Below are 27735 nucleotides of genomic sequence, written 5' to 3' on the forward strand. Positions count from 1 at the left end.
TATATATATATACACACACACACATACATTTATATATATATATACATCACTATACACAGATGAAACGAAGCAGTTGATTGAACATTAGTTTATATTATTGATACTTACTTTCACTTGTAGCATTTCAGCCAAACTCACCAAAGTTATTAATCATAATGTCATTTTTGTATTTTTTAAATTTTATTTTAAAATTGAAATATTTAAGAAAACAAGAAAAGAAAATAATCACCAGCGTACATTATAAAACAAACAGCAGAAATTACACAAGTGAAGCACTTTTTGTGAAAATTTAAGAAGAAATAAGTTGGTTTTAAGACGAAAGTGTGTTCCATAGAATTCAGACACATGCGACAACATCCAAAGAGAAACGCCATGTGGATGGGTTTGTAAACATCAGGTAAAATAGCACAACTGACAAATGATGAAGAAGAAAATGGAAAGAAGCTGGAGATTATAAAGAAAATATTACATTGTTCTTTTATGTAAGCACACACACACACACACACACACACACACACACACACACACACACACACACAGACGTATGTTCTTACATATTAGAATCAATAAACTTTTGTTACAGGTTGATATTAGAAAATAAATCAAGAAATGAAAATGAAAAATTTTGAAGTAAGTGGTGGACAAAGAAATGATTTTCTAATTTTGGTACAAGACCAGCAATTTTAGCGGGAGGGGTGCAAATCGACTACACTGACCCCCAGAACTTGGCTGGTTTTTATTTTATCAACCATAAAAGGATGGATGAAAGGCAAAGATGACAGTGGCAGAATATGAACTCAGAGTGTGGAGCCTGAAGAAATGCTGCTAAACATTTTGCCCAACGTGTGAAGGATTCTTGCCAGCTGAGCGCCTTAAGTGATGAAAATAATGAGAAAGCACCATTAATCTTTAGTAATTGCAGAAATATATGCAGTTTTCTGATGAAAGTCAGAAATAACAAAAACATTTGAGAAATACAGGATTTTTTTAAAGAAAAGAAAGCATTCTAAATTTATACAGGTGTAGTAAAAGTCATTGGAACATAAAAGGACATGTCTGTTAATTAGTAATTAAGTTAAAACAACACACAAAAGAGAAGAAGAGAACATGCGAACAATATGACTGAACACCAATATTTAGCAAAAAAAAAAAAAAAAGAAAAAACAGGGCTGTTGTGTAATAAATAGATTTGTTTAATTAGCTGGCTGAGCTGATGTAAATAAACATAAAGAAATATATATATATAATATTAGGGAGTGTGGAAAAGCCGCCTAAAGAGATAGCTGACATATTATATATTGTTGTGTACTTACACTGCGTGCCAAAATGGTGCATGTCTGGGTTTGGTGAGACGACTTGAGGGATCCTGTGCGGACATGATCTCGACGCTTTTGGAAAAAAAACAAAAATCCAATGAAAAGGGGGAAAGTGGAGAGAAAGAGACACAAGGATATCTCCAAAACGACGTAAACGGAACAACAGTTTCCCATAAAGGTGATCACAGTCCGCGATATCAAGTCCATAGTAAATGATGAAATAATAATAACAGTAATTGTAACGAAACACACTTGTACACTTATATACATGTATACTTAAAAAAAAAAAAAGGTAAAATCTATTGATCCAATGCTCTGGTGAAGCAGAGTGCAACGTTGGGAAACGTTCCGAATATTTTAAAAGCCTCATCGATGGTTGTGGTGGAGAACATGTTGATAACAGTGATGACAATGGTACAGGTGAGGACTTTGGTGTTGGTGATGACGAAAATTTAGACATGGAATGGAACCATGTAGAGTTTGGTCAGAAGTTAATGTGGTCCTTATTTTCCTGAATCTTTCATTTTGGGACAAGAATGGCAGGAAATGCAGTAGAAGCAGAACATTTCTTGAACTTGATTCAAAGATCATTGTGTGTGTGTGTGCAGGTGTGTATAAGTTTGGAAGGATTAAAGGCTGATTTGAGAACAGATATTAATTGGAGTGTTCTGTAGAAAAGTCTCAGCAAACCACCTGAAGTGGTGCTGGTGATCGTGGTTGACCGAAAGTCATTTCGAGGAAGAATTACAAACATAGAAAACTAAGTTGAAAGTTGTTTGGTTTGCTTATCAGACACAGGTCCTTGTTTTTGGGGGTAAAAGGAACCAACAGAGAGACAATCGGCAGCAGCAGAACGAAATCTCAATGAAAGGAAAATAAAATATTCCAGATGCAATAAAAAATATTAAAGCAGAAAAGAAAGTGGAGGTGGGGATCAGTCTTCCATCAGCAAATAAGTAGCAATGGGAAACAAACAAACACGGGAAAAAGGGGCTGGTCCCTTTTCGTGTTTCTGCATGTGATTATATTTTCAATATCTGTGATAAAAATCTCTTTCTCTCTCTCTCTGTTCCTCTAAAATATCCATTTCTTTCCTCTCCCTCTCGTCTCTTTCTCCCTGTTATGTCATTGAGATTACACAAGTTAATGCCCAGACGAGTTTTTGGTTTCTTCCTTTTCTCATTTCTTCTTCTTCTTCTTCTTCTTCTATTTTTTTTCCTTTTCAGCTTTGGGTGTTGTTAAATCGTAGACGTCCCATTGGTACGTTGTCAAAACTGAAGTTGTCAACTTAGTAGGGTAACACACTGACTGCGTACTCGAGCTGGACGTGTGTGTGTATAGCATATATAGAAGTTTGCAAAGATGACGATAATGACAACAATAACAAGATGACAAGAACGTCTGCAGCAGCAGCAGCATCATGGGAAGAACAGCGAAAGCAATGACATCGTTGGCGGCGGAGGAGGGTTTGTCGCAGCGTGTAGGAGGCGGGGGGGGGAAGTGGGGGGCGGACAGGAGCAGGACAACAAATCAGTCAGCCGGGCTACAAGTTGCCAGTTAATAACAAGAACTACTATGAAAAGTTGAGGACAGTTCATTGATAAGGATAAGAACAGTTTTAACTTTCATTTGGTGGAGTGGAGTGGTTATTATGAGTGCTAAATAGTGGTCCCGTCTGAATATGAGAGAGGGAGAGAGAGAGAGAGAGAGAGAGGTATATAGATGGCTGAGAGAGAGAGAGAGAGAGAGAGAAATAAGTATTGGGAAGGGCGACGAAAGCGAAAACATGGAATTGGAGAGGCTTGGAAAGTTGATGTGAGAGGAGGGGGTGGAGTGAGAAATGAAAAAAAAAATATAAACAGACAAAAAAAAAAATCAACAATAAAACTATATCAGAAGTAAGAGAGAGAACAACAGAGACAAAGAAGGTTTGTGGAATAAAGAGAAAGAGGGAAAAAAAAACAAGAATATAATGTAAATAGAAAAATGGGAGGAACAGAAATCAATGGAGGAATGAGAAAGGAGGAGATGGAGGGGAAGAGTAAGAAGAGAAATAGGAAACTGGAGAAACAAGATCCCCGACCTCACCTGAAAGCAGAGGGGAGGAGGCTGGATAGGGAGAGAGAGAGAGACAGTAGGAGGAGGATGGTGGAGAGTAAGGGAAAAAAAAGGGTCACATGAGAATAGAAAGAAAAGTGAGAGAAAAGAGAAAGAGTATGAGAAAGGGGGGTGGTGGGAAAATCAGGCTTGTTGGGGAGAGATTAGAGAGAGAGAGAGAGGAAAGTAAAAAATAATCAGCCAGCTAGTGAGGGAGAGAGAGAGAGAGAGAGAGAGAGAGAGAGAGAGAGAGAGAGAGAGAGAGAGAGAGAATAAGGTGGTTGCAGGAAAGCTGATGGCTATAATAGAGATTAGGTTTTAGTATATTTATTGGAGACTGAGAACTGGATGCAAGTGTTAAAGGAATCAGCTGAGTTAGTTTTAGCAAAATTGTTGCAAATTTCATTAATATATGTAGACATAGAAAGAAAATTAAAGTTGCATGCAGTAAAGCAAGCACACACACACACACGGCTGAAAGGAGAAGCCAAAACGAGACAAATTTCAGTGGCTAACGAGTATAGTAATCAGCTGTCAGTCTAGTATCAATATAAATTAATTCTCTCACTCTGCCCTCCTCTCCAATTTCTCTCACTCTTTCACACACACACACACACACACACACACACACATTTGTATATGTGTACATAGAAAAAAAACACATAAATTATGCATATATAAACTCTGTGTGTGTGCACACGCACATTAATGTATACATAAAACATTGGTGTGTTTATATATGTGTATATAAACACACACACATGAATATCTGCATACACATATTTATACAATGTATAAAAAAACAAACCAAGATACAAAAAAAAAAGACGATAAGGTTGGTTTCCTGGATTCTGTGATGGTAAATATTCCTGCCCAGAACAGGAAGTTGGCTCATTACAGGATTACTCATTGTTGATAGTTGAGAGGAGCATCATGAAATGAAAAGTCTTGCTCAAGAGTGCAATGCATTGGCTGGTCAAGGAATTAAAGCCATGTGCCTCCACATGTGGTATATATACTCTTTTACTCTTATACTTGTTTCAGTCATTTGACTGTGGCCATGCTGGAGCACCACCTTTAATCGAGTAACTCGACTCCAGGACTTATTCTTTTGTAAGCCCAGTACTTATTCTATCGGTCTCTTTTGCCGAACCGCTAAGTAACGGAGATGTAAACACACCAGCATCGGTTGTCAAGCAATGCTAGGGGGACAAACACAGACACACAAACACACACATACATATATATATATATATATATATATATATATACATACATATATACGATGGGCTTCTTTCAGTTTCCGTCTACCAAATCCACTCACAAGGCATTGGTCGGCCCGGGGCTATAGCAGAAGACACTTGCCCAAGGTGCCACGCAGTGGGACTGAACCCGGAACCATGTGGTTGGTTAGCAAGCTACTTACCACACAGCCACTCCTGCGCCATATATATATATATGTGGAAAGTAGACTGTGGTGAGGTTAAATAAGATTGAAACCTATCCATAACTGCAGCCCTTGTCTACTAAGAAAGATCGGATTCCTACATAAATCCTGCAAACTAAATTTCCTGTGACAATGCATGGTCTCCGACCTAAACTATCTAAATTCATTTCATTGATTCACTTGAAATATTTCCCTCAGCTCACTTTATTTTGCAAATTATTCAAAAATATCTTTTTAACTCTTGGCTAGTAAAAAAAACCCAAAACAAAACAAAACAAAGACCTTGCTGTCAATTGACCAAAGCAAGCTTTAATGGACTGTGATTGTTATATTGATGCAGATTATTAAGACAACGGCAGCTGTCATCATCATCATCCTGGCTAACAAAGTTCACATTTTCTTTCTCTCAGAACAAGAAAAATTTTAATCAATTTTCTGAAAAATTCGTTTCTTGTAGTTTCAGTAAATTATCTCCCCTTTTTGTTGACAGTTGCTAACAACTGCCACATCGCAGCATTCGATTCACTCAGCACCAACTAAAAGCCAAAACCAAATTCATTGACAAATTCTTTTGTACATAGCATCACAATAGGCAAGAATTTACCTGAATTTGTCACTGGCCTGTTAGAGTTATTTCCCTTAGCTCACGTTCTGCATGCACACACACACACACACAATTATTCTACAAACCCAGCCACCACCATTTCGATGTCTGTATTTTCATGTTTCTTTGTCATTTCCTTCAAGGGTTGAGTTTCTTGAGATCAGTCTAAGCCCCCCCGTTCACTTGAACACTTGGTACTTCTTTATACAATTGACAACCTCCACACACTTCCAATTCCCAAGACAGTCTCCTCTCTTGCAAACTACATCTGACTCTTCTGCACACTTTTTTTTTTGCTTTTTTTTTTGTTTTTTTCAGCTCATGTGGGCTCTGCCCTACTTGCACACCAACAGAGCATGGTCACTTCACAGACCTTCTGCATTCAAAGCCCCTATATCATAACCAAACAACATTACACACACTGTACACAAGCATCATAGAATGTGCTCTTTACCGAGACTGAAGCCTTTTGGTTACCAGCAGAGGCAATAATCCCTCAGCTTTTCTCAACCTGTTCCCAGGAACCCAGATTACACTAACAACATTAGCTAAAAAAACAAATGCTAATGAGTTTTCCAATCCTTTGAAAGAATTTATTTCATAAGCATTCCTACTGATAACTACTTCTGTACAAAGTCTATTGTCTCTTCTCTGCCAGCCTGTCAGTGATCCCAACGCATCACTTATGCCCACAGTTTACATTGACTACAGCATCAACCAACTCCTTTTCTACATATCAAGCATGACTATTTCCTTCATTGTAAAAGGGTCTCATTTTCTTTTTTATAAAAAAATCTCTAGTCTTTACTACATTTTCTTAGGGACCTCTTCATTCTAGGTTTTGTCTCCATGTCAGGAATTTCTTCTCTAAATCTGTAACATTTTCAACTGTAAGAACTCCATCCTCAGCACAGAGAAGTTCCCACAATCTGTTTTAAATTCATTTGTTATAGCTTATAATAAAATAAGAGAGGGATGAGAACTGAATTTAGATTGATTTTTCCCTGGACACTAAATTTATCACTGAAGTCACCTTGCTGACAGCAGCTCTGTGCATGGCTTGCACAACCTTTACACATAAGCATGAACCCATTGTTAGAAATTATCACAAATACACAATTGAAAACCTTTTCATCGACATGAAAGCACAAACCAGCAAACTAAAGACCATAGTTCAAATAACGAATATGATATAGAAATGTAAAAGGGGAAGTCTTGACCTTCATGGCTCAGACTGTAATACGAGATACACATGAACAACTCTTTCTCACAGACTGATCATAGATTTTGTTTATAAGAAAGCTTTACAAACACTAAGATATCAACCAAAAATTGCCACAAACAAATATAGCACATGTAAGCCATGAATGCTTCCAAAACTTAATCAGTGGACAAGAATTAAATTGAGCATCAACACTAATAGTACTGCCATGATTCAATAGAACCTCCTGCAAAGTGCACAAGCAACACAATACCATCATTTCATTCTTGCGGTAATGAGGGGGAAAGTTTTGAGATATTAATGGACTAATTAATTTTGGAATAATACAGGTCCAGATTAAACACAGAGAAATATTAAAGAAAATGAAAAATCTGAGATGAACAAAGATTAAGCTCAAACATAAGTTTTACTATAACAAGTTTGAAAGAAAAGCTGACCCTTGTTTACACAAACAGTGTGTGTGTGGGTATGCATGCATGTGTATGTGTGTGAATCCAACAAGGAACGTTTGTACCACAGCACATTACTGGTATAAAAGTCTTATTTTATGTCTGTCTGTCTATTACATAAATATGTACATTTTAAGAGTATGTGAGTGTGTATCTGTTTATAGACATTTTACGTATCATACTGGAAGTAAATACATCAGTGAAAGGCAAATTTACTGAAGTGTTCATCCTGAGATAATATCTCTAATGGATGTACTGTGTTTAAAAACAATATATATATATACTGGAGGCTAATGGATACATTTAATCTATAATTGTTACCCATGCTGGCAAGAGCTGAATGGTTTGAATGGAGCACCAGACTACACTGTCTGTTCTGGATGCTTTTTATCAATTCTGCTGTAGCAGATGGGTCTTCTTGAGTACAGCAAGGCTTTGAGTGACTCAGTGCCCTGAGATTGGCATTCAATACTTCATCCCATGTCTCCCTCTTCCACAAATTCCATCCACTTTGAGTGAACAGCACTTCTGTAAGCAACTGATGACATCGATCTGCATCACATGACCAAACCAGCACAATCTTTTCTCTTGCACACTGCATCCAATTCTTCTTATGCCCAACATCTCTCTCACTACACTAGCACTCTGTTGCACATGTACACTAACATTACACATCCAGCAGAGAATACTAGCTTCATTCCTCTCTAGCCTTCGCATGTCTTCGGTATTCAGGGCCCACATCTCGCTACCATGTAGCATTGCAGTTCATACACAAACACCATACAATTTTCCTTTCACTGAGAGAGAGAGAGAGACCTTTGGTTACCAACAGAGGTGAAAGCTCTCTGAATTTTCTCCATCCTATTCATATTCCAGTAATTACACTTTCCATGCATCCTTCCACAAAGCTAATTAGGTCCTCCAAGTAGCAGAAATTATCTATCCACTACTTCTAAAAAGCCTCCAGGGCATTTGAGAAAGTCAAGATCCAGACATCTGTAGCTTTTACGGCTCTTGGGCATCGTCCACATATAAGCACTATCTTCTCTGATAATTTTCCTATTATACCACTGCACCTCGTGTCCATAGCTCACACTGGGTACACTGTGTGTGTATATAAATATCTATGCCTGAATACATGGTGAACTTAGCTGAGTGTAAAGAGTTATACATTTATATTTATATATACATACTCTCTTTTACTCTTTTACTTGTTTCAGTCATTTGACTGCGGCCATGCTGGAGCACCACCTTTTAGTACTTATTCTATCGGTCTCTTTTTGCCGAACTGCTAAGTGACGGGGACGTAAACACACCAGCATCGGTTGTCAAGCAATGCTAGGGGACAAACACAGACACACAAACACACACACATATACATATATATACATATATACGACAGGCTTCTTTCAGTTTCCGTCTACCAAATCCACTCACAAGGTTTTGGTCGGCCCGGGGCTATAGCAGAAGACAGTTGCCCAAGATGCCACGCAGTGGGACTGAACCCGCAACCGTGTGGTTGGTTAGCAAGCTACTTACCACACAGCCACTCCTGATTTCATTACATTCACCTTCCATATTGCTAAATGCTAAATACATAGAAACATGTACATCATGTACATACCTAAACATGTTGAGAGAGAATATATAAAACATGATCTTGAAGAGATCAGTTTTGTGAAATATTGTTTAGATTAGTTTTTCTAAAAATATAGCAATGAGTGTTTTCTGGTTCAGTTAATATCTGAACATTTATTTGAACAGTCAATAATTTCTGAGGCAACAGGCTCAGGTTTTCAGCTGAAACAAGGGTGACACGAAACTCGGATTACAAACTTTTATTAAAGAATAACATACTGAGTTCAGGAATTTACCAGTTCTTGGTGAAATTACCTGCTCCTCCCTAGTTTCCTCATCTGTAAACATTTCTTAGTCTCCCATAAACTCTTGCAACCAGCAGCACCCACAGACACCCTCCATTCACTTCTACTCATTTCACTCCCTGACCCTTCCCCCTGGAACCTCATCACAAATGTTCTTATCTCTTTCTCAATCACTCACACCTTCTCTTCTCTAATATGAATAACACTGCAGCCTGTCTACAGCAAGAAACATTTTCAATCCTGCTCCCTTCTCTCACACTTTTAACCCCATCATATTGTAGCCTAAAGTAGCCTCCCTCATTTGAAGGGAATATTCACCTTGCCAACTCCATGGAGACCTGGATAGTGTTGGTGCCATTAACAAAAACAAAAACAAAAGAAGTGCATCCTGCCATAGAAATCACACCAAAGCAAACACTGGATGATGCTGTAATCCTCAGACCTATCAGGTCCTGTTCAACCAGCCCACCCATGCCAGTATAGGACATGAACATTAAATGATGCTGATTATATATATATATTCATGCACACTCACACACATTCACACAAAGGGACAGCCTGGTGTAGTCTGAACCCATGGAGGGACGTAGTTAAGTGCCCTTTATCATCCACATTAAGGAACCAGCAACCTTGGCTGAAGTAACTGCTGACATCAAAACCTTAACAATAGTCTTTTCTACTCTCGGCACAATGCCTGAAATTTTGGGGGAGGGGGCCAGTCGATTAGACTGACCCCAATACACGACTCGTACATAATTTATTGACCCCGAAAGGATGAAAGACAAAGTCAACCTCGGCGGAATTTGAACTCAGAACGTAAAGACAAACAAAATACCGCTAAGCATTTTGCTAACATTTCTACCAACTCACCACCTTCCTGGGTTGGACAATATTTCAATAGAGATGTTGACAGAGCATGCTCCTCTCTGCACAAGAAGTCTCCATCTTTACTTAACTGAAACTAGGACACTGGGAAAATGCCAACATCATCACCCTTTAATACTAATTTAGGTCATCACTACTGTGCGTAACAGGAAGAGGAGATTTACAAATTTAGGTGAGCAACCAACACTTTAGAGACCATGCCACAGTATTTCCCTGTTGGCTATATCAGAGGCCCTTGATAGGAGGTCAGCAAATGCAATGAAGAGATACTGTGTTGTTGCTTGTTTGTCTTCTGAATCTATCTTGCACTGAAGATTGTATCTATGCTAGCTTAGTTCCTGCAGAAGCCATGTCTTCTAAAAGTATAAACTTGACTAGGAATTTCCCAACAATAAACAGTAGTGCTATACCCACCACTGTTGCAGCAAACAAATTTATCTCCTTAATCCTTGTATATTGGTGATAATGTTCTTAAGCTGATGTTTAGAACATGAATTAACTTGAAAGTTTGATGGAAGGTTTTAAGATCACTTCAAAGGCAAGTTTGCATCAAGAACTAATGGTTGTCTCAAGCATGCAGATATCAAAAGGGTTAAGCTCTATTAGCTTTACAATTAAACACACACACACACACACATTAATACGTGTATGAACATGAATGAAAAAAGGAAAAGAAACAAGAATATCTTGGACGAAAGACAATGAGAAACCTCAAAGTAAAAGTAGTATCAGATGTTTAGAAGACTGGAAAAGACTAAGTGGTAACCAAGGAATCCTATATAGATATGTATCTACATCTGAGAACATGCGCTCATGTTATATCGTGTGTGTTTACAGCGGCATGAGATAAATCAACTTTTGTGTACAAACTTATGAAAATGTAGTTGAAAATGTCTAGGTGGGTAGTTGACATGTGGTCATATAGTTTTGCATATGATACAGTCTTCTCTCTCTATATATATATGTATGTGTGTATACCTATATATATATATATATGTATATGGGTGTTCCTTTCTGGAGAAGAGCGTATGCTCAAAATGTTAAAGACTTTTTCACTTCTCGAGTGTTAAACTAATACATCTGTTTGTTGTCTACACCACCTGTCTTTGTCTTTATTCTTTTTGTGAATTATCCCTATATATATATATATATATATATATATTATATATATATATATCATCATCATCATCATCGTTTAATGTCCACTTTCCATGCTGGCATGGGTTGGACGATTTGACTGAGGACTGGCGAACCAGATGGCTGCACCAGGCCCAATCTTGATCTGGTGGAGTTCTACAGCTGGATGCACTTCCTTGTGCCAACCACTCCGAGAGTGCAGTGGATGCTTTTATGCACCACTGGTACGAGGGCCAGCCAGGTGGTACTGGCAACAGCCATGTTCTCTCTCTCTCTCTCTCTCTCTCTCTCTCTCTATATATATATATATATATATGTATGTATGTATGTATCAGGTCATCCCATAAGTTCTGTCCGATTTTACCTTTTTTAAAATTGAATGAAACTTAATAGTATTTTAGAATGTCTAATGGAATTAAAAATTATTGTTATGCATTTGTGTACATTTAAACCAATTAAATATTATTTCACAGAATAGTAAAATTAAAATTTCTTTGATTAAAACCCTTTCTAACATGGAAGTATCCAAATAGCATTTGAGGCACATAATGCTTTATGAGTACAAAAAAGGAAACTCTGCAGCTGAAGTGACTTGAAACATACACTCAGTTTATGGGAAAGAATGTTTGAATGAAAGAACTTGCAGAAGATGGTTTGCAAAATTCAGAAGTGGAGATTTCAGCCTTGAAGATGAACATTCAACAGGACGTCCAGTTGAGTTTGATAATAAGCTCCTTGAGGCATTACTTGAAGAAAATCCTGCATTATCAGTTGAAGAATTGGCAATAAAACTTAGTTCAAACGAAACAACTGTTTATCATTATCTTCAACAACTTAGAAAGGTTCCTAAACTTGGAAAATGGGTGCCTCATGAATTGTCCGAAAGCAACCGCAAATTCTGAGTTGACATCTGCTCTTCTCTCACTAACTCATTTCACCCTTTTTGGATAGACTTGTGACTGGGGACAAAAAATGGATCTTCTATTGAAATGTTAAACATCGTAAACAGTGGCTTGATAAAAGGGAAAAAGCTCAACCACAACCGAGAAGGGAACTTCATGGGAAAAAAGTTCTTCTCTCCCGCTTTAGTAAATCAAAAAGGAATGATGTTTCATCAGGACAATGCGCAACCCCCACACTGCAAAGATCACATCACAGAAGATCGAAGAGCTTGGTTGGGAAAAAATTCCTCATCCACCTTATTCTCCTGACCTTGCTCCTTCAGACTACCATTTGTTTCGTAGTTTACAGAATCATTTGGGGAACATAACTTTCACAAGCCAGGAGGAGGTCGGAACTGACATTTCAGAGTTCTTCGCTTTCAAACCAAAAGAGTTTTACATTGATGGGATTAAAAAGCTTGTAAACAGATGAAACTCATAGATAATCAGGGAAAGTACATTGATGATTAAATTTCAATTAAATATAACATTTGATCACTTGTTTTCTTTAATTTGGACAGAATTTATGGAATGACCTGATATATATATATATGTATGTATGTGGGGGAGGGTATCATATCATATTACATCTACTCTCCACACTTGCATGGGTTAGCTGGTTCATCATCGAGATATACTGGAGAATGGCATCTCATTCAGGAATGTCATGTGTCTGTGCTCATACCTACACATATGTGTGTGTGTGTGCGTATATATATATGGAGAGAGAGAGAGAGTGATCCTATAAATAATGTGGAAAGGGGGGTGCTGGTTATACTTGATTTATTTTTCAAAATTAAGATAAACAAAGCTCTTTTTTAATCTAAAATAATACTCTCCATTTTAATACTAAAATAATACGCTAAACGATGATGATGATGAGACAGTCTGTTCTAAACCCCAGTTTGAGCCGACTGCTCCCTATAAAAACTCCAGCTTCTCCGCATCTCGGGGTCATTGGTCCCAGACCTTTTAAGGTCTAGCCACTGACCACACAGGTCACAGCCAGTTCCAGTGACAACAGCCACATGGAGACTCATCAACTTCGTCCAACAGCATTCAACGACCTCCATCTCCGTTGCCATCATTCGTCCTAATGTACACAGCAACCAGCAACACTCACACACGTTCTGACACAACACTATTTGTGAATTACTTCACCATGGTTAACAGCAAATACAACCTGCGAGAACTCCTGTATCAAGTGACTGGCAGCAGCATTGCAGCCACAACTTCTTGATACAGCATTTCAACTATTGTGTACATTGACTACAAACTGGTATTTATCATCTTTGTGTCTGAATATTCTTCTAACTTTACATTATAGACTCTTTTAATGCTCTGTACTTAACACACACACATTGTTCTCACGACGGCCTATTATTATGTACACATGACACACCACAGATACACATGTTAACCTATCAATAAAATCTTCTCTTAAACATTCTACCCAGTTGTGTCTCTCTTTTCCTTCTGGCACTTATACACATTCATTCTTTTCATATTTACTGCATCGACCGTGCCATGTACAAAGGAGCCATTCTTGTTACCTCTCTTCGCATGGTCATTTACAAGATCAACCCCAGTACACAACTAGTACTTAATTCATCGACCCCGAAAGGATGAAAAGCAAAGTTGACTTTGGAGAATTTGAACTCACGACATAAAGACAGATGAAATACCGTTAAGCATTTCACCCAGTGTGCTAACATTTCTGCCATCTTGCCACTTTAATCTGCAAATATATTGAACCCATGGAATGGATAATGAAGATGGCTGTAAATAGCTGCAAGAAGGGAGCAATGTGAATAAATCATAGGGAGCCACTATTACTGATAATAAACCTGTAGACAAAGAGAAAAACTTCCCCCGCCATGACCTTCCAATGTGTGTTAATGTGTGTTTGTCTCTCCTTGTTCTCATATTGTGATGCCTCCCCATACAAAGTAGGTTAAGAAATAGCAGCTAATTATCTACTAATTTACTAGGTGCTAATGTAATGGTATGTCCAGTTTTTGTTAAATTAGTAATACTGAAGTTTCAAAAATTAATTAAAAATTCATCTAAATCACTGAAGAGTTACTAAGTAGAAAATGTAAATATATAGAGCTCATATTAATCCAGTAACCTAATAAATTTTAAAGGGGTGTTTTGCATCTGATGATGGGAAGAAAGTGAAAGAACAACATGTTTAAATATTAGAAAAGATCTCAACATTTTAGAAATTAAAAAAAAGACAAATCAAATTAATTAAATTATTGTAGAGTACTTATGATTTAAAAAAAAACAAGCATACAAATAATTTGAATATTAACAATTAGATTACAAAAAGAGATTCACTAATTTGTAATTAGCAGAAATGTCTATTTCAGTCAAGGAATGGAGAGGTATGTTTTAAGAATTATAATATTAGTAATATCAGTCTGTCGATAAAATATTAGAAAAAGGATAAAAAGCAAATTAAGGTGACATCGATGTAACGAGTAATGAGATACCAACTAAAACATAATGACTGATAAATCCTTTTCAAATATTAATCAAATATTTAATGAAGTTGATTTTTTTTTTCTCTTTTTGTAAACAGTTTATTGCTCATCGTAAGCCCCAGAAATGACTGCTCTTTGAAATGTATTACGATGCGGAATGATGAGAACAGGGAGAGAGAGCACGAGACAACAAGACAGAATGAATGATTTCAAATCCAGCCAATCCATAACTTAATTAAAGGAATTTGATTCACTGGATTAGGGAAGACTAATAATTAATGATAGGAATGCATTACTAATTACCTTTAGAGCCTTAGGGAGTAGTGTTCATTGGAATTCATGCATTTTTTTTTGTCTTTTCTTGTAGCCCAGTTTCAATGTAAAAACATCAAATTAGTTGGAGTGGGGAGAGAGAAAGATGGGGGAGTAAAGAAGAGAGAAACTGCAACAATTGGGTGAAGTGTTTAAAAAGAAAAAACTGGGGAAAATGGGTTTAAAAATTCAAAAACTGAGGCACCAATACATGATATGAAAAAGAGAATCGTATTTCTTACAGAAGACTTTGAATACTTTTGGCACTTTGAATTAAAGACATAATATAAACAGGTTTGTCTTGGCAAAAACTGTTTGACAAGATATTACTAATTTACGATTGCATTACATATATGTAGGTTTCTAACCATCTCTCTTTCTTGAATGACACACACATCTTCATCAAAGACATTGTTTTAACATCCACTTTCCATACTTGCGTAGGTCAAATGTAATTCATTAAAGTAGATTTTCTATGATCAGATGCCTTTGCTGTTGGCAAATCTCATTTGTTTGCATGCAAGTGAATATCTCCCAATGACCAGACAGGTTTCCATGGAAGATTGGAAACGACCAACACTACTTTGTATGGGGAGGCATCACAATATGAGAACAAGGAGAGACAAACACACACATACATATGCTCCATTCAGTTTTCATCTATCACATCTATTTCTAAGGCTTTTCATTATGCCAGGACTGCAGTACAAAGCATTTGCCAAAGGTTCCACATAGTAACACTAAACCCCGAAACCGTGTGTGGCTGGAGAACTGGTTTCTTACCATGCAGTCAACCAAACAACTTCTTTAGAAAGACAGCTAACCGAGGAGCAGTTTGGTTGTTGTGTGTGCATTAACAGAAGATTTTCAGTTCAAATTCTGGCCTATGTGATGCATGAGACCCTTCAGCAAGACATTTCATTTTGCTTCTGTCTCCACAGCCAAAACAACTGTCAGCCAAGAGCTAGTGCAACCCCCCCTCTCTCTTTCTATCTCCCTCCAACTATCATATCCTAGATGTGTCACTGGTTCAAGAGCGAAGAGGTTGAGTGGGTATCTAAGTCTCCTTATATCTACATAGGGTTCTAAAAAAATTTAGCTAAAGTATGGAACAACCTACAAAGACATACACACATAGCCTGCTTTTGGTTATATAGACCCACACACACACACACAAATAAATATATATGCACATATGGATATATGAAGGACTGTCTGATCAGTTTCGACATAGGAGGATTTGACAACCTACGCTTTCTTTGTCAGTCATAAGGCTTCTGTTGAATGTGACATTCGAGACCTGCCAACAATTTGCAAAGAAGCCTGCAGATGTTTCAAGTCTGAAGACTACGGGTCAGTGCAGGGGGTATATTTTCCTTCATCTTGAACCCCTTAGCCTGTTAATGTTGGTAGAAGCAAAGTCTCTTTCACCTGCCCTCCCACATCCTGAGGCACATGTGTGTGTGAATCTGTGTATGTACTGTGATGTAGGTGGGCAGGGCAGTTGTACAGGTGCCTTGTATTTCTGCAGAGTGAACAACACCCCTTCTACCTTTATCAATTCTGACAACAAGATTCTAGCAGCTGGCAAATTCTGTCACCATCTTTCTTAGATAAAAGTTTATGACCACAATTTTCCCACTTCACAATAGCAATTGTTCTCTCTTTGCTTTCCTCTTGCTCCCTTCCGACTCCTCAATCCTAAACCATCCCTGCTCTTGCATATTTTGATCTCACCTTTTCCCTTGACATACCTCTTGACCTTTTTTGCTCTTTTCCTCTTTGTCCCCTCCCATTCCATTTTCTACTACTGACTTCTCCATTCAGTTCAAAACACCACAGGCAGTGGAGATGACTTAGAAATTCCGAGAGACAATGCAAAACTTCATTGCCTGATGATTGGCTGTGCTCAGCCTGATGATTGGCTGTGTTCAGCACAACCCGTTTCATAATTATTACATTAAAAGGTTCAGCGAGTTAAGGAACATATGTAGCATGGTTTACTCCTTCAATTTGGATTTTTGTTCGCATTTGCAGCAGCCCCAGTTGCTGTGAGCTTTATAGAAACTGCTTGTTGAATTTCCTTGCAATTTCAATATAGGGAAAATGCGTGTCACTCTCAACGCCAGTAAATTGTTTTTGTTTCTCATCGTACACTGTGCACTTTTTGTTTTTCTATACCTACCACACGTTGCAAGAAGCTTACAAACTTCCTACACCCGGATCACATTTGTATATATTGCATTATAATCTTCGTCATTTAATGTCCATATTCCAATGCTGGCATGGGTTGGACAGTCCGATAGGATTTGAAGAGTCCCTGGATGACATCATGTTCCACTGCCGATTTTGGTATAGTTTTTACAGCAGGGGACTCTTCTCAATGCCAACCTCAATACAGTGTGAACTAGGTTCTTTTTTATTTGTGCCACCTGCCCTATTGAAGCTGCTGTGCAGTTTGCAGAATTACAGACCCTGGGTGAGGTGATGAGGGGTCAACATCATGCTAAGAGGCAAGGATATTACTGGGATGGTGGGGGTTCAGAGTAGGTTACTGTAGAGGAAATCTGCATGGTTACGTACATCTAGTAGGGAAGAAGGGGTAGAAAGAAAAAAATAAGGAGGAGCTGCAAGAGATAGATAATGGGAATGAGGTGTCCAGGGGACAGCACAAACCATAAGTTGAGTAGAAGTTTGCCAGATTGTAGGGGGGGGGGGAAGATGAATGAGGCGTGAAGAGGCAAACAGCCAAAATGGGTAGGGGTGAAGGGTGGCTGAGACAACAATCATGAGCTGGGGAAGATAGAAAGTTGCAGAAGAGTGGGAGCAACAGGTATAGTAAAAATGATACAATTGTTGAGGGAGGGGCACAAGTGAGATGTGACATGGTTGGGTGTTCTTTAGGAGCTAGGAGAGAGAGGGGAGGGGGGCTATTCCTGGTATTATTTTTATTAATATTCTTGGTAATGTTGTTAGCAGAATTATGTCTCCACTTCCTAATACTCTGACTGTTTACTCCATTAGTGTTGAGAAGTATCAAGTGATTTTCTCTTTGTAACCCTAACCCTGTCAAGTGGCTTCCTTACCGTGCCGAGAAGGTTGCCAAAAGATATTTTCATTTGCTAAGAGAAAGAAAATTCTAATGGAAACCCCATTTACGAGTGAATTAATTATAGTCAAATCACTGATCTCTCTAAAATTTCGATATTTACCTCACAATAAATTTATGACAGGGTCCCCCGATCTCTTATCTGGTGGGCAATGAGAAAACTAGGGATAGATGAATGGTTAGTGAGAGCTGTGCGGGCCATGTATAGGGACGCTGCTAGTAGGGTGAGGGTTGGAAATGAGTACAGTGAAGAATTCCGGGTAGAGGTAGGGGTCCACCAAGGCTCAGTACTCAGCCCCCTCCTATTTATCTTAGTCCTCCAGGCAATAACGGAGGAATTCAAGACAGGATGCCCTTGGGAGCTCCTCTATGCTGATGACCTTGCTCTAATTGCTGAGTCGCTATCAGAACTGGAGGAGAAGTTTCAGGTGTGGAAACAAGGATTAGAATCGAAGGGCCTCAGAGTCAATCTAGCTAAAACCAAAGTCGTAATCAGTAGGAAGGTAGACAAATCACAAACACCTTCAGGTAGATGGCCCTGCTCGATCTGTAGAAAAGGTGTAGGTAGAAACTCTATAAGATGCACCAAGTGTAAGCTATGGACACATAAGAGATGCAGCAATGTCAAAGGAAGGCTAACTAGGAAGATGGTTTTTGTATGTGGCAGATGCTCAGGAACAATAAACACTGAAAATGCTCTGAGACCAACTTCCGTCACTTTCCAGGGAGAAAAACTAGAAATAGTTGATAGTTTCCGTTACCTAGGTGACCAAGTCAGCAGCGGGGGCGGGTGTGCTGAAAGTGTAACTGCTAGAGTAAGAATAGCTTGGGCAAAGTTCAGAGAGCTCTTACCTCTGCTGGTGACAAAAGGCCTCTCGCACAGAGTGAAAGGCAGACTGTATGATGCGTGTGTACGAACAGCCATGCTACATGGCAGTGAAACATGGGTCATGACTGCTGAGGATATGCGTAAGCTCGCTAGAAATGAAGCCAGTATGCTCCGATGGATGTGTAATGCCGGTACTCACACTCGGCAGAGTGTAAGTACCTTGAGAGAAAAGCTGGACCTAAGAAGCATCAGTTGTGGTGTGCAAGAGAGACGTTTGCGCTGGTATGGTCATGTGGCAAGAATGGATGAAGATAGTTGTGTGAAAAAGTGCCACACCCTAGCGGTTGAGGGAACCTGTGGAAGAGGCAGACCCAGGAAAACCTGGGACGAGGTGGTGAAGCACGACCTTCGAACTTTAGGTCTCACTGAGGAAATGACTAGAGACCGAGACCTCTGGAAGTGTGCTGTGCGCGAGAAGACCCGGCAGGACAAGTGAGTCCACAACCCGTGGCCTTCTACATGGGATGGAGCCAGCCTACGTATGCATACCTTCCCTTCTTGGGACACAAAACTCTACTTGTGAAGACGTGTTGAGGCAAGTGAGGATCAGAATCGAAATCGATCAATGGAAATTGCGGATGTGCTACCAGTGCCAGTGGCATGTCGAAACTCTGCTTGTGAAGACCCATTGAGGCAAGTGAGGATCAGAATCGAAATCGATCAATGGAAATTGCAGATGTGTTACCAGTGCCGGTGGCATGTAAGAGAACTTTCCGTTTCGCGACCGTTGCCAGCACCGCCCCGTTTCGTGTCCGTTGCCAGCCTCGCCTGGCCCTCGTGCCGGTGGCACATAAAAAGCACCATCCGTTCGTGGCCGTTTGCCAGCTCTGTCTGGCACCAGTGCGGGTGGCACGTAAAAAGCACCCACTACACTCACGGAGTGGTTGGCGTTAGGAAGGGCATCCAGCGTAGAAACACTGCCAGATTTGACTGGGCCTGATGAAGCCTTCTGGCTTCACAGACCCCAGTAGAACCGTCCAACCCATGCTAGCATGTAAAACGGACGCTAAATGATGATGATGATGATGATGATGATGATACTAATTGTTGCCGAAACTACTTTCAATTTGCTTCCAGCCTGAGATAATATCTTTATAATACATGTTTCATCATTCCTAGTTTATAGCCTTGATAATTCATTAGAATTTATTAGAATCTTATAAATTCTTTTAACAGTTATCAACATTTGTGACTTTTATAATTATTTATAATTCTCGAATATTCCTCTAACATTTTCTAATGCTCCCTATCATTTTAAATTATTATAGTAGTGAACTAACCTATTCATTGAACAATAAGATTTTAATTGATTGATTCTCAATAATATTGCAGTAGAATTAGTTACTAGAAATGTTAGGATTCATGTTTACTAGAAACATTGGTTCTGTTTTTTTCTTCTCTCTGGCCTTTCAGCTTGTAACTTCATTACAGCTAAATAACTGATCTCTCTAAATTTAGATATTTAACACAGATTACTATCTTTATGTTAACACTGATTGTTGCCTAAACTACTTTCATTAGTCTCGTATACATATTTGTTTATGCCAATACCATGTTCCCTATCTGATTTATCCTCTTCAGTTTCTACGTAAGTATTTATAGGTTATGATTGCAGACACAGGGATCACGGCTACCTTTATATATTAATCATTTTCATTTTATTTTCCTTTCTTACCTTCTTTTTCCTCCAGATCCTCTGAAATTCAAGTCTTTGCAATTTTCCTTAAATTGTTCCTATGAATTATAATTAGCTGGACCTCCCTTATTTAAAATTAATATTCTATTAGATCTGCAATAATCAATCAGATTACTTTAATCAAAATAAATAAATAATACTGGAATTTATTAACCAAGTCATTCCTTAATGTGCTAAATGATAAAAACACAGGGAAACGCTCTTTTAAAGAACAACACGGGCATCTGTCTTCAACTGTATTTTGATTGAGTCAAATGTTATGCTTTGTATATCTGTCAGTATTCAAACATGTTTTGCCACCACCAGTATTTGCAAGCAAGATTGCTAAGTTTAATGACATCTTTTGAATAGAAATGTCTTTTAATCATTCCTTAATTTACATCCACATTCTGCTACCCACCTTCATTGATTGACAGATTGCTGTCCCACCCACTTTGCATTTCTTAAATGTTGGTAATTCCATTTAGAAATTTCATGTATTGATGATCTACTGATTAATCAACGTGTAACTGCTCACTTAACGAGTTGAGAGTTCTGTAATGTATTACAAAACTGTATTGAAGTTGCACATACAGCACACTTGACTCTACCATTTTTTCATCACAAACACTCTTAATAAAACAATTATCTCTATATATATATAAAACTGAGAATGTGTGTCAGTCTGTCTGTCTGTCTGTATGCTTCCCTAAAACTTGAGAACTACACAACTAATTTCATTCAAATTTTACACATGCCTTACTAAGGGTCTGGGGAGTGTCATCTTTTTGCCTAGGGCGAGCCCACAGCAATATCATGTCTTCTCCACTACGATTCCCTAAAACTCGAGAACTACACAACCAATTTCATTCAAATTTTACACATGCCTTACTTAGGGTCCATGTAGTTTCATGGGCAAAAAAAATGTTCAACTTCTTGCCTAGAGCGAGCCCATAGCAATATCATATCTTCTCCACTATTTCAGTATTACGTGTTAAAAGTGAAACAAAAACATTTCTCAATTTTATGTCAGATACTTTCACTTTAACAATAAAAATAATAATAACAATTGGATTATATGTAGTAAGTAATAATTAAAATCAAACTAAAGTATAATATAATCGTAACATAACAAAAGTAAAAATAGCAATTGGTATAAAATTGCATCAATGACTTGAACTTGAATAAATGGTTTCACATGAATGGGAATAAATTAAAAATAAAATTAGCGTGCAGAAATGGAATAGTCCAGATGGAGCTGTGCTTTTACATTAGATTATCTGCTAATTAGCTAACATTAGGTATCTATATGAAATTTGGCTGTATGTAATATCTGTTTTCTCGAACAGCCGGTTCTACAGAGTACTGCTGTTGGTTTATTTCTTATACATAAAGGACTAAAGCTTCAACTGCTTTCTGACTCATCGTAAGGTTTGTTGTTAGTATTATTACTGTTTAACTATTGTTATCACGTTTGTTGGTTCCTCGTAAAGGAAACATTGTTGCATTTGTTAAATAATTGTAAATTGTACCCCCCCCCTTTGGGAGAAGAAGCTTTGGTTATTGTTTAAAAATTGAATTATGTCCCTGTTTGGGGAAATTGACAATATTTTTACCATTTACACGGAAGCATTTTTGTTAGAATGCCTTCGATAGAAGAAAGTCCCAAAATGAATTTCGCTGCAGCCGTCGGTGGTCGCGAACTCATTGAAATTAAAATGGAAGAAATACGGATTGATCACCGACAAAGACGGTGAATCTAGGATAACACCACCAAACGAAATAAAAAAATTAAATTAAAGAAAAGACTATTGTCTATAAAGTATACAATATAGAGAAAAAAAAAAGATTTGAACACCTGGAGGAAAGCCCCATCGAAAAGTCTCTTGGTGCAACTATGAAAGATATCTAACCAGAGGCGGTAAATTCGCCACAATAGAAGCAAGGTTTGAGTCAACAGAGCGTGCAAGGGAGCACTCGACTCGAACCTTGCAAAGTGGAAATATTTTATTTTTACCTTTATATCTGGGACGTAGGACGTCCCGGATAAAAATTTAAAATATCCCCCCTGAAGTAGAGGTAGGCTGGATTGTAGCCACACTTCTATACAAGAGGGAGGACAAGATCCAATTGATCGAAATTATAAGAGATGGGCCTACAATTCCAGTCTGTTATATATTTTGAGTATTGTTATCACTAGCGATATCAAGATATAACTTTGTATTTTGTATTTTATGTGTAGATGTATATATATATATAGAAGTACACGTAATATGTACACATATATATACACATATATACATGCACTAGCACTATGACCCAGCAACGACGGGTTATAATGCTAGTAGTAATATATATGTACACACATATATGTACCGGTAGCGCGTAAAAAGCACCATTCAAGTGTGGCTGAAACCAGTGCCGCTTGACTGGCCTCCATGCCAGTGGCATGTAAAAAGCACCCACTGCACTCACAGAGTGGTTGGCGTTAGGAAGGGCATCCAGCCGTAGAAACCTTGCCAGATCAGATTGGAACCTGGTTCAGCCTCCTAGCGTGCCAGTCCTCAGTCAAACTGCCCAACCCATGCCAGCATGGAAAGTGGATGTTAAACGATGATGATGATGATGATGCATATTTATTCTCTGATTTGAAGCAACAATTTTTAAATACAAACAAATGACTGAAATTATATATCTATATATCTATATATCTATATATATATCTATATATCTATATATCTATATCTATATATATATATAAACACACACAAAATTTATGAGAAGAATGTTTTATTCTACAAACAAGTGAGTTTATTTCCTCTGCAAGCTAAAAGGAAGTTATTTTTGCCAAGAATGATGTTATTCTTGACAATACTAAGGACTTTTCTTTCTACTTACACTTAAAACATTGACCTTTACAACGGAAATCTTACTGAAATGATTCAAGAAATTCCATCCCTGCTTTTGTTTATATATATATATCTTGTGCACCATTCAACATTATAAACCATTTGTCACTTTATCATCAATCAACAACAGACAAATATTTAAGAATGCCTTCAATCAAGACTTAGTTTTATGTAGAAGGTATTTTTATGACCACAACTTCTGCTTTTATTCTCCTCACTTTTATTGGTCAACAAACTTAAAGTATATATTGCCTGTGCAAGTGGTGAGTAATTGCTTTAGAAGAATTTGCTGGAATCTGAAGTCATTATTTAAGTGTTTCTCTGGTTGTTTTTATTTTGCATTCTTTTTTTCTTTAATGTTTAGCAAGAGACAAAAAATGACATCAGTTGCAGCAGTTTGGTCCCTCGTGATAACTGTTCACTCCAACCCTAGATTTATGACATTTCTGATGAAATACACTCTCTTCGTTTCAATTAATGTTGAAAATGAAGAATTTAGTAAAATAACTTCATCATTATTAATCTGCTGTTTGGAACATAATTCACTTACAACAAGGAAGCTTGTACCACAGAACCAAGTGCCATCTCAGGCAAGTTTGTATCAAAAGGGTCAACCCATTCTCTCTCTCTCTCTCTCTGATGCAGTATTAAGTACCCAACCAACAGGTCAGCAGTTTGTATCTCATTAGCTAACACTGCATTGTGCCCATGATAAAGTTAGCCTAAAATGCACAGTCAACCAATCTGTAAATAGGCATTCACTGCTATAAGAGGATGACAATCTTGATTAAGGGAAATGGATTCTGAATAGCTTATTTGCCCTTGGTATACAACAAGAAGGCAAATGCTTCAATAGTGGTCCTACACTACTTGTATTCTACCAAGTTATAGGACTTGCTCCTGCCTTCATATTTCACAGCAAATACAAGAATATACAACACACACACACACACGTGTGTGTTTTGTTCATTTCATTTCATATCTGTTTTTCCATGTTTTCATGGTTAGGACAGATATGTATCTGAGGCAGTGTTTTACAGTTATAAGCCCTTACTGATGCTAACCCTTACCTAATTTTTAAGTAAGGGTTTTTTTTTTTATTCCACATTGCTTAAAAGGTGCATGACTGGACAATTTGGTGACAGAAAAGAAACAAACATTGATTGCTGCTGGCCAGAAGTGATTGCAGGTGCAAACACAGACACACATGCACAGAAGAAGCTTCTTTTAGTTTCTGTCCATCAAGTCCATTGACAAGGCTTTAGTCAACCTGGGAATAGAGAGAAAACCACTTGTTCTAGATGCTGCTCAGTGGAATTGAACCTGAAGCCATGTAGTTTGGAAGTGAACTTCTCAACCATGCAGCAGTCAGGCTTAAGTTTTGCAGATGCATTTTGCATAAGGTTCATGCAACTAACAGAACTGCAAAAATAATTTTTAATTGGATGCGAGTAGTTAAAGCTAAGACATAACTGAAGGTACGTAACTCAATCTAATTACATTACTCTCTTTTCTTTTTTACTTGTTTCAGTCATTTGACTGCGGCCATGCGGGAGCACCACCTTTAGTCGAGCAAATCGACCCCGGGACTTATTCTTTGTAAGCCCAGTACTTATTCTATCGGTCTCTTTTGCCGAACCGCTAAGTGACGGGGACGTAAATACACCAGCATCGGTTGTCAAGCAATGCTAGGGGACAAACACATACACACACACTTATATATATATATATATATATATATATATATATATATATATATATATATATATACATATATACGACAGGCTTCTTTCAGTTTCCATCTACCAAATCCACTCACAAGGTATTGGTCAGCCCGGGGCTATAGCAGAAGACACTTGCCCATTAGTTTAAAAATTCATATAATTTTAAAGAAAAGAGTCTTAATTACAAATACAAGTTGATAATTATTGTAAAAACTACATAACTGCCAGAAAATTATCCGTAACATAAATATACAGGGTGTGGCAAAAGATTTAGTAGCCTTGGTAAATATATTTCTGGGAAGTTTTATTACAGCACCACCCAGCAGCTGCACAATGAAATGCACATATACTGTCATGCATGCACACACATACGCATGCTTCATAAATACATCCTTGAAAAGTTGATGGCGTTAACACAAACATATGACAAATACAGAACGCAACTGAAATATGTGCCAAACACACACACAAAGCTCACACTCAGATGCACACATTGACACTCTCCTGATTAAAAGTTTGTTGTTTTATTTCCTAAATTAATTAAACTATAGAGAAAAGAGGGGGGGGTGGAATGGTTGATTACATGTGATAGAATGAAAGAGAGACATCAGACATGTCTGAAACAAAAGCCTGTTTCCAATATTCTCTTTTGCAACAATCTCTTTCAATCAGAAATACCTACAAACCTGTTCTACAGCCAAAAAACAAAAATGTTCAGTTAGTAAACCAGATATTGCAACGAATTCTCTGCCTGAATTGATTAACTTTGTATAATTAGTACGAGGTTCCTCGACCAGCTTCCTTTGATGCTTATCCAATGACAGCTACATTGGAAGGAGGAGGAGGAGGAGAGAGAGAAAAAAAATGCTATTGTTAGTAATAATATCAACAGTAGTTGCAGCACTAGTAGCAACAGCATTGCAAAGCAGTATCGGTAATAGCAGCAGTGTTAACACTGGTATTATTATCATCACCAGTCTTTTTATTGAAATAATTAATATTATTATACCCAGTTTATTAATAAAGAAAGAATAAAATGAGAGCTGGCAGTTGATGTTGTGGTTATTCTTCAATAGAACTGAAAGTTAATATTGATTGGGATTGATCATAATGAAAAGGAAGTTCAATAATAATAACTATAACAATAATAATAATAATAATATTAAATAATGATGATGATGATGATGATGATGATATACTGCAATATATTTGGTGTAGTTGTGGTTTGAGCAATAATTTTTAAAGTTGATGTTTGGTTTCACGCTTAGTAAAGTAAAGAAAACAAATAGGACACCGTTTAGAAGCCACTTGTTACACGTCATTTGTACAAATTTCTCTTTTTAATTGCTGGAAAGTCATTTTTTAAAGTTATAATGTTAGCACTGTAGAAAAGAAAACATTTCTTGTAAAAGGAAGAAACAAAAAACAAAACAAAAGAAGAAGGCATTTGAAAGTAATTGCAAATTCCAAACTCATTTCAAAATGAATATTGCTTTTTTTTATGATGTTAGCAGAATAACTTTAAAAAACGTTGGTGTTAAGTAATTGAAAAGAATTAAAAAGAGAAGTCTGCAATAAAGGTTTCAAATTTTGGCACAGCAGCAGCAGCAGCAATTCCTGGAAAGCATAGGGCAGTCGATTACATTGGTCCCGACACTTGATTGATACTTTATTTTGTCAATCTTGAAAGGGCGAAACACAAAGTTGACCCTGGCAGAATTTAAACTCACAACGTAAAAAGCTGAAAGAAATACTACCAAGCTTTGTGTCTGCTACACTAAGGATTCTGCCAGCTTGCCAGTGAAGAAGAAAGCTGTAAGAATGACACTTAATAAGTGACTTTTAAGCATTTACATATTCATTTCACTCACTCAGGATATCCAAGTGTAGTTTTGTTTTCGTCTCATTATTAATCCTACAGAAATAAATGTATCTAAAACCAAAGATCGCTGGTTTGGAACATACTAAAGAAGTCTGCAGTTCTAGCTGTGGAGGAGGAATGTTAAAGTGCCGTGAGAGATTCACCCAAATAACAAACTGATTCTTTTTCTCTCAAACTCTATTGATCAGAAATAAATATATTCTTAATTAAGTAATACTAAGAAACAAATTTACTCTTGGCTCAATTTAAAGTGAAAACAGACTCATGAAATGAAATTCTTTTTAGGCTGATTTTTCAAAGAAAATTTAAGTCCAAAACAATCTCCTGTAAAATATTGGTAAAGAAGCAAGCATAAAGTTTGATGATAGCAAATTAGAAACAAAAAGATCAACAAAACAATTTTATATAATTAAATGGGATTAGCTTATAGATTCTATTACTTTTAGAAAGACCTTGGGTTCTTCTGGACTAGTCAGTAACATCTTACGTTTTAGGGGAAGGAGGGAAATTATGTCCTATAATAATCAAGCTTTAAGTGATGTCAGCGCAATGAAATAGGGGTCGACTGAAAATTGAAATGGGGTTGGTAGTCCTGACTATTAAGGAGTTTAACCCTTAAAATATTGAACATAGTATTGGCTTATGGTAGGGATTTGGCTAAATAAAACAGAAAAATATGATGTGATTTCTGGTGTCTAAATTAGGCAACAGTACCAAAGGTTTATGAAAAAGTTTCTCTTCATTAACACAAGCTAATGAAGAACC

General features: G+C 37.5%; 1 protein-coding gene and 1 long non-coding RNA gene across 10 annotated transcripts in view; one reads left to right on the forward strand and one right to left on the reverse strand.

Moving 5' to 3' along the window:
• LOC118762395 overlaps window positions 1–13337 on the forward strand; it is a 19809-nt gene extending 6472 nt beyond the window's left edge. Inside the window, exon 3 of the long non-coding RNA XR_004998138.1 lies at window positions 13208–13337. This is a non-coding gene — a long non-coding RNA (uncharacterized LOC118762395). The remainder of the gene's footprint in view (window positions 1–13207) is intronic.
• The window catches only part of LOC115209795 (rho GTPase-activating protein 39), a 511104-nt gene that overhangs the window by 89436 nt on the left and 393933 nt on the right, over window positions 1–27735 (reverse strand). For 7 of the 9 annotated variants that reach the window (XM_029778335.2, XM_029778339.2, XM_029778334.2 and 4 more), the window contains one exon: window positions 1314–1388. The exons of the other annotated variants lie outside the window; for them this stretch is intronic. In XM_029778335.2, coding sequence (XP_029634195.1) covers window positions 1314–1388 — 75 coding nt within the window. The remainder of the gene's footprint in view (window positions 1–1313; window positions 1389–27735) is intronic. 9 annotated transcript variants of the gene reach the window in all.

This window comes from Octopus sinensis, linkage group LG3 (genome assembly GCF_006345805.1).
Source record: "Octopus sinensis linkage group LG3, ASM634580v1, whole genome shotgun sequence".
NCBI classification, from domain to species: Eukaryota; Metazoa; Mollusca; class Cephalopoda; order Octopoda; family Octopodidae; genus Octopus; species Octopus sinensis.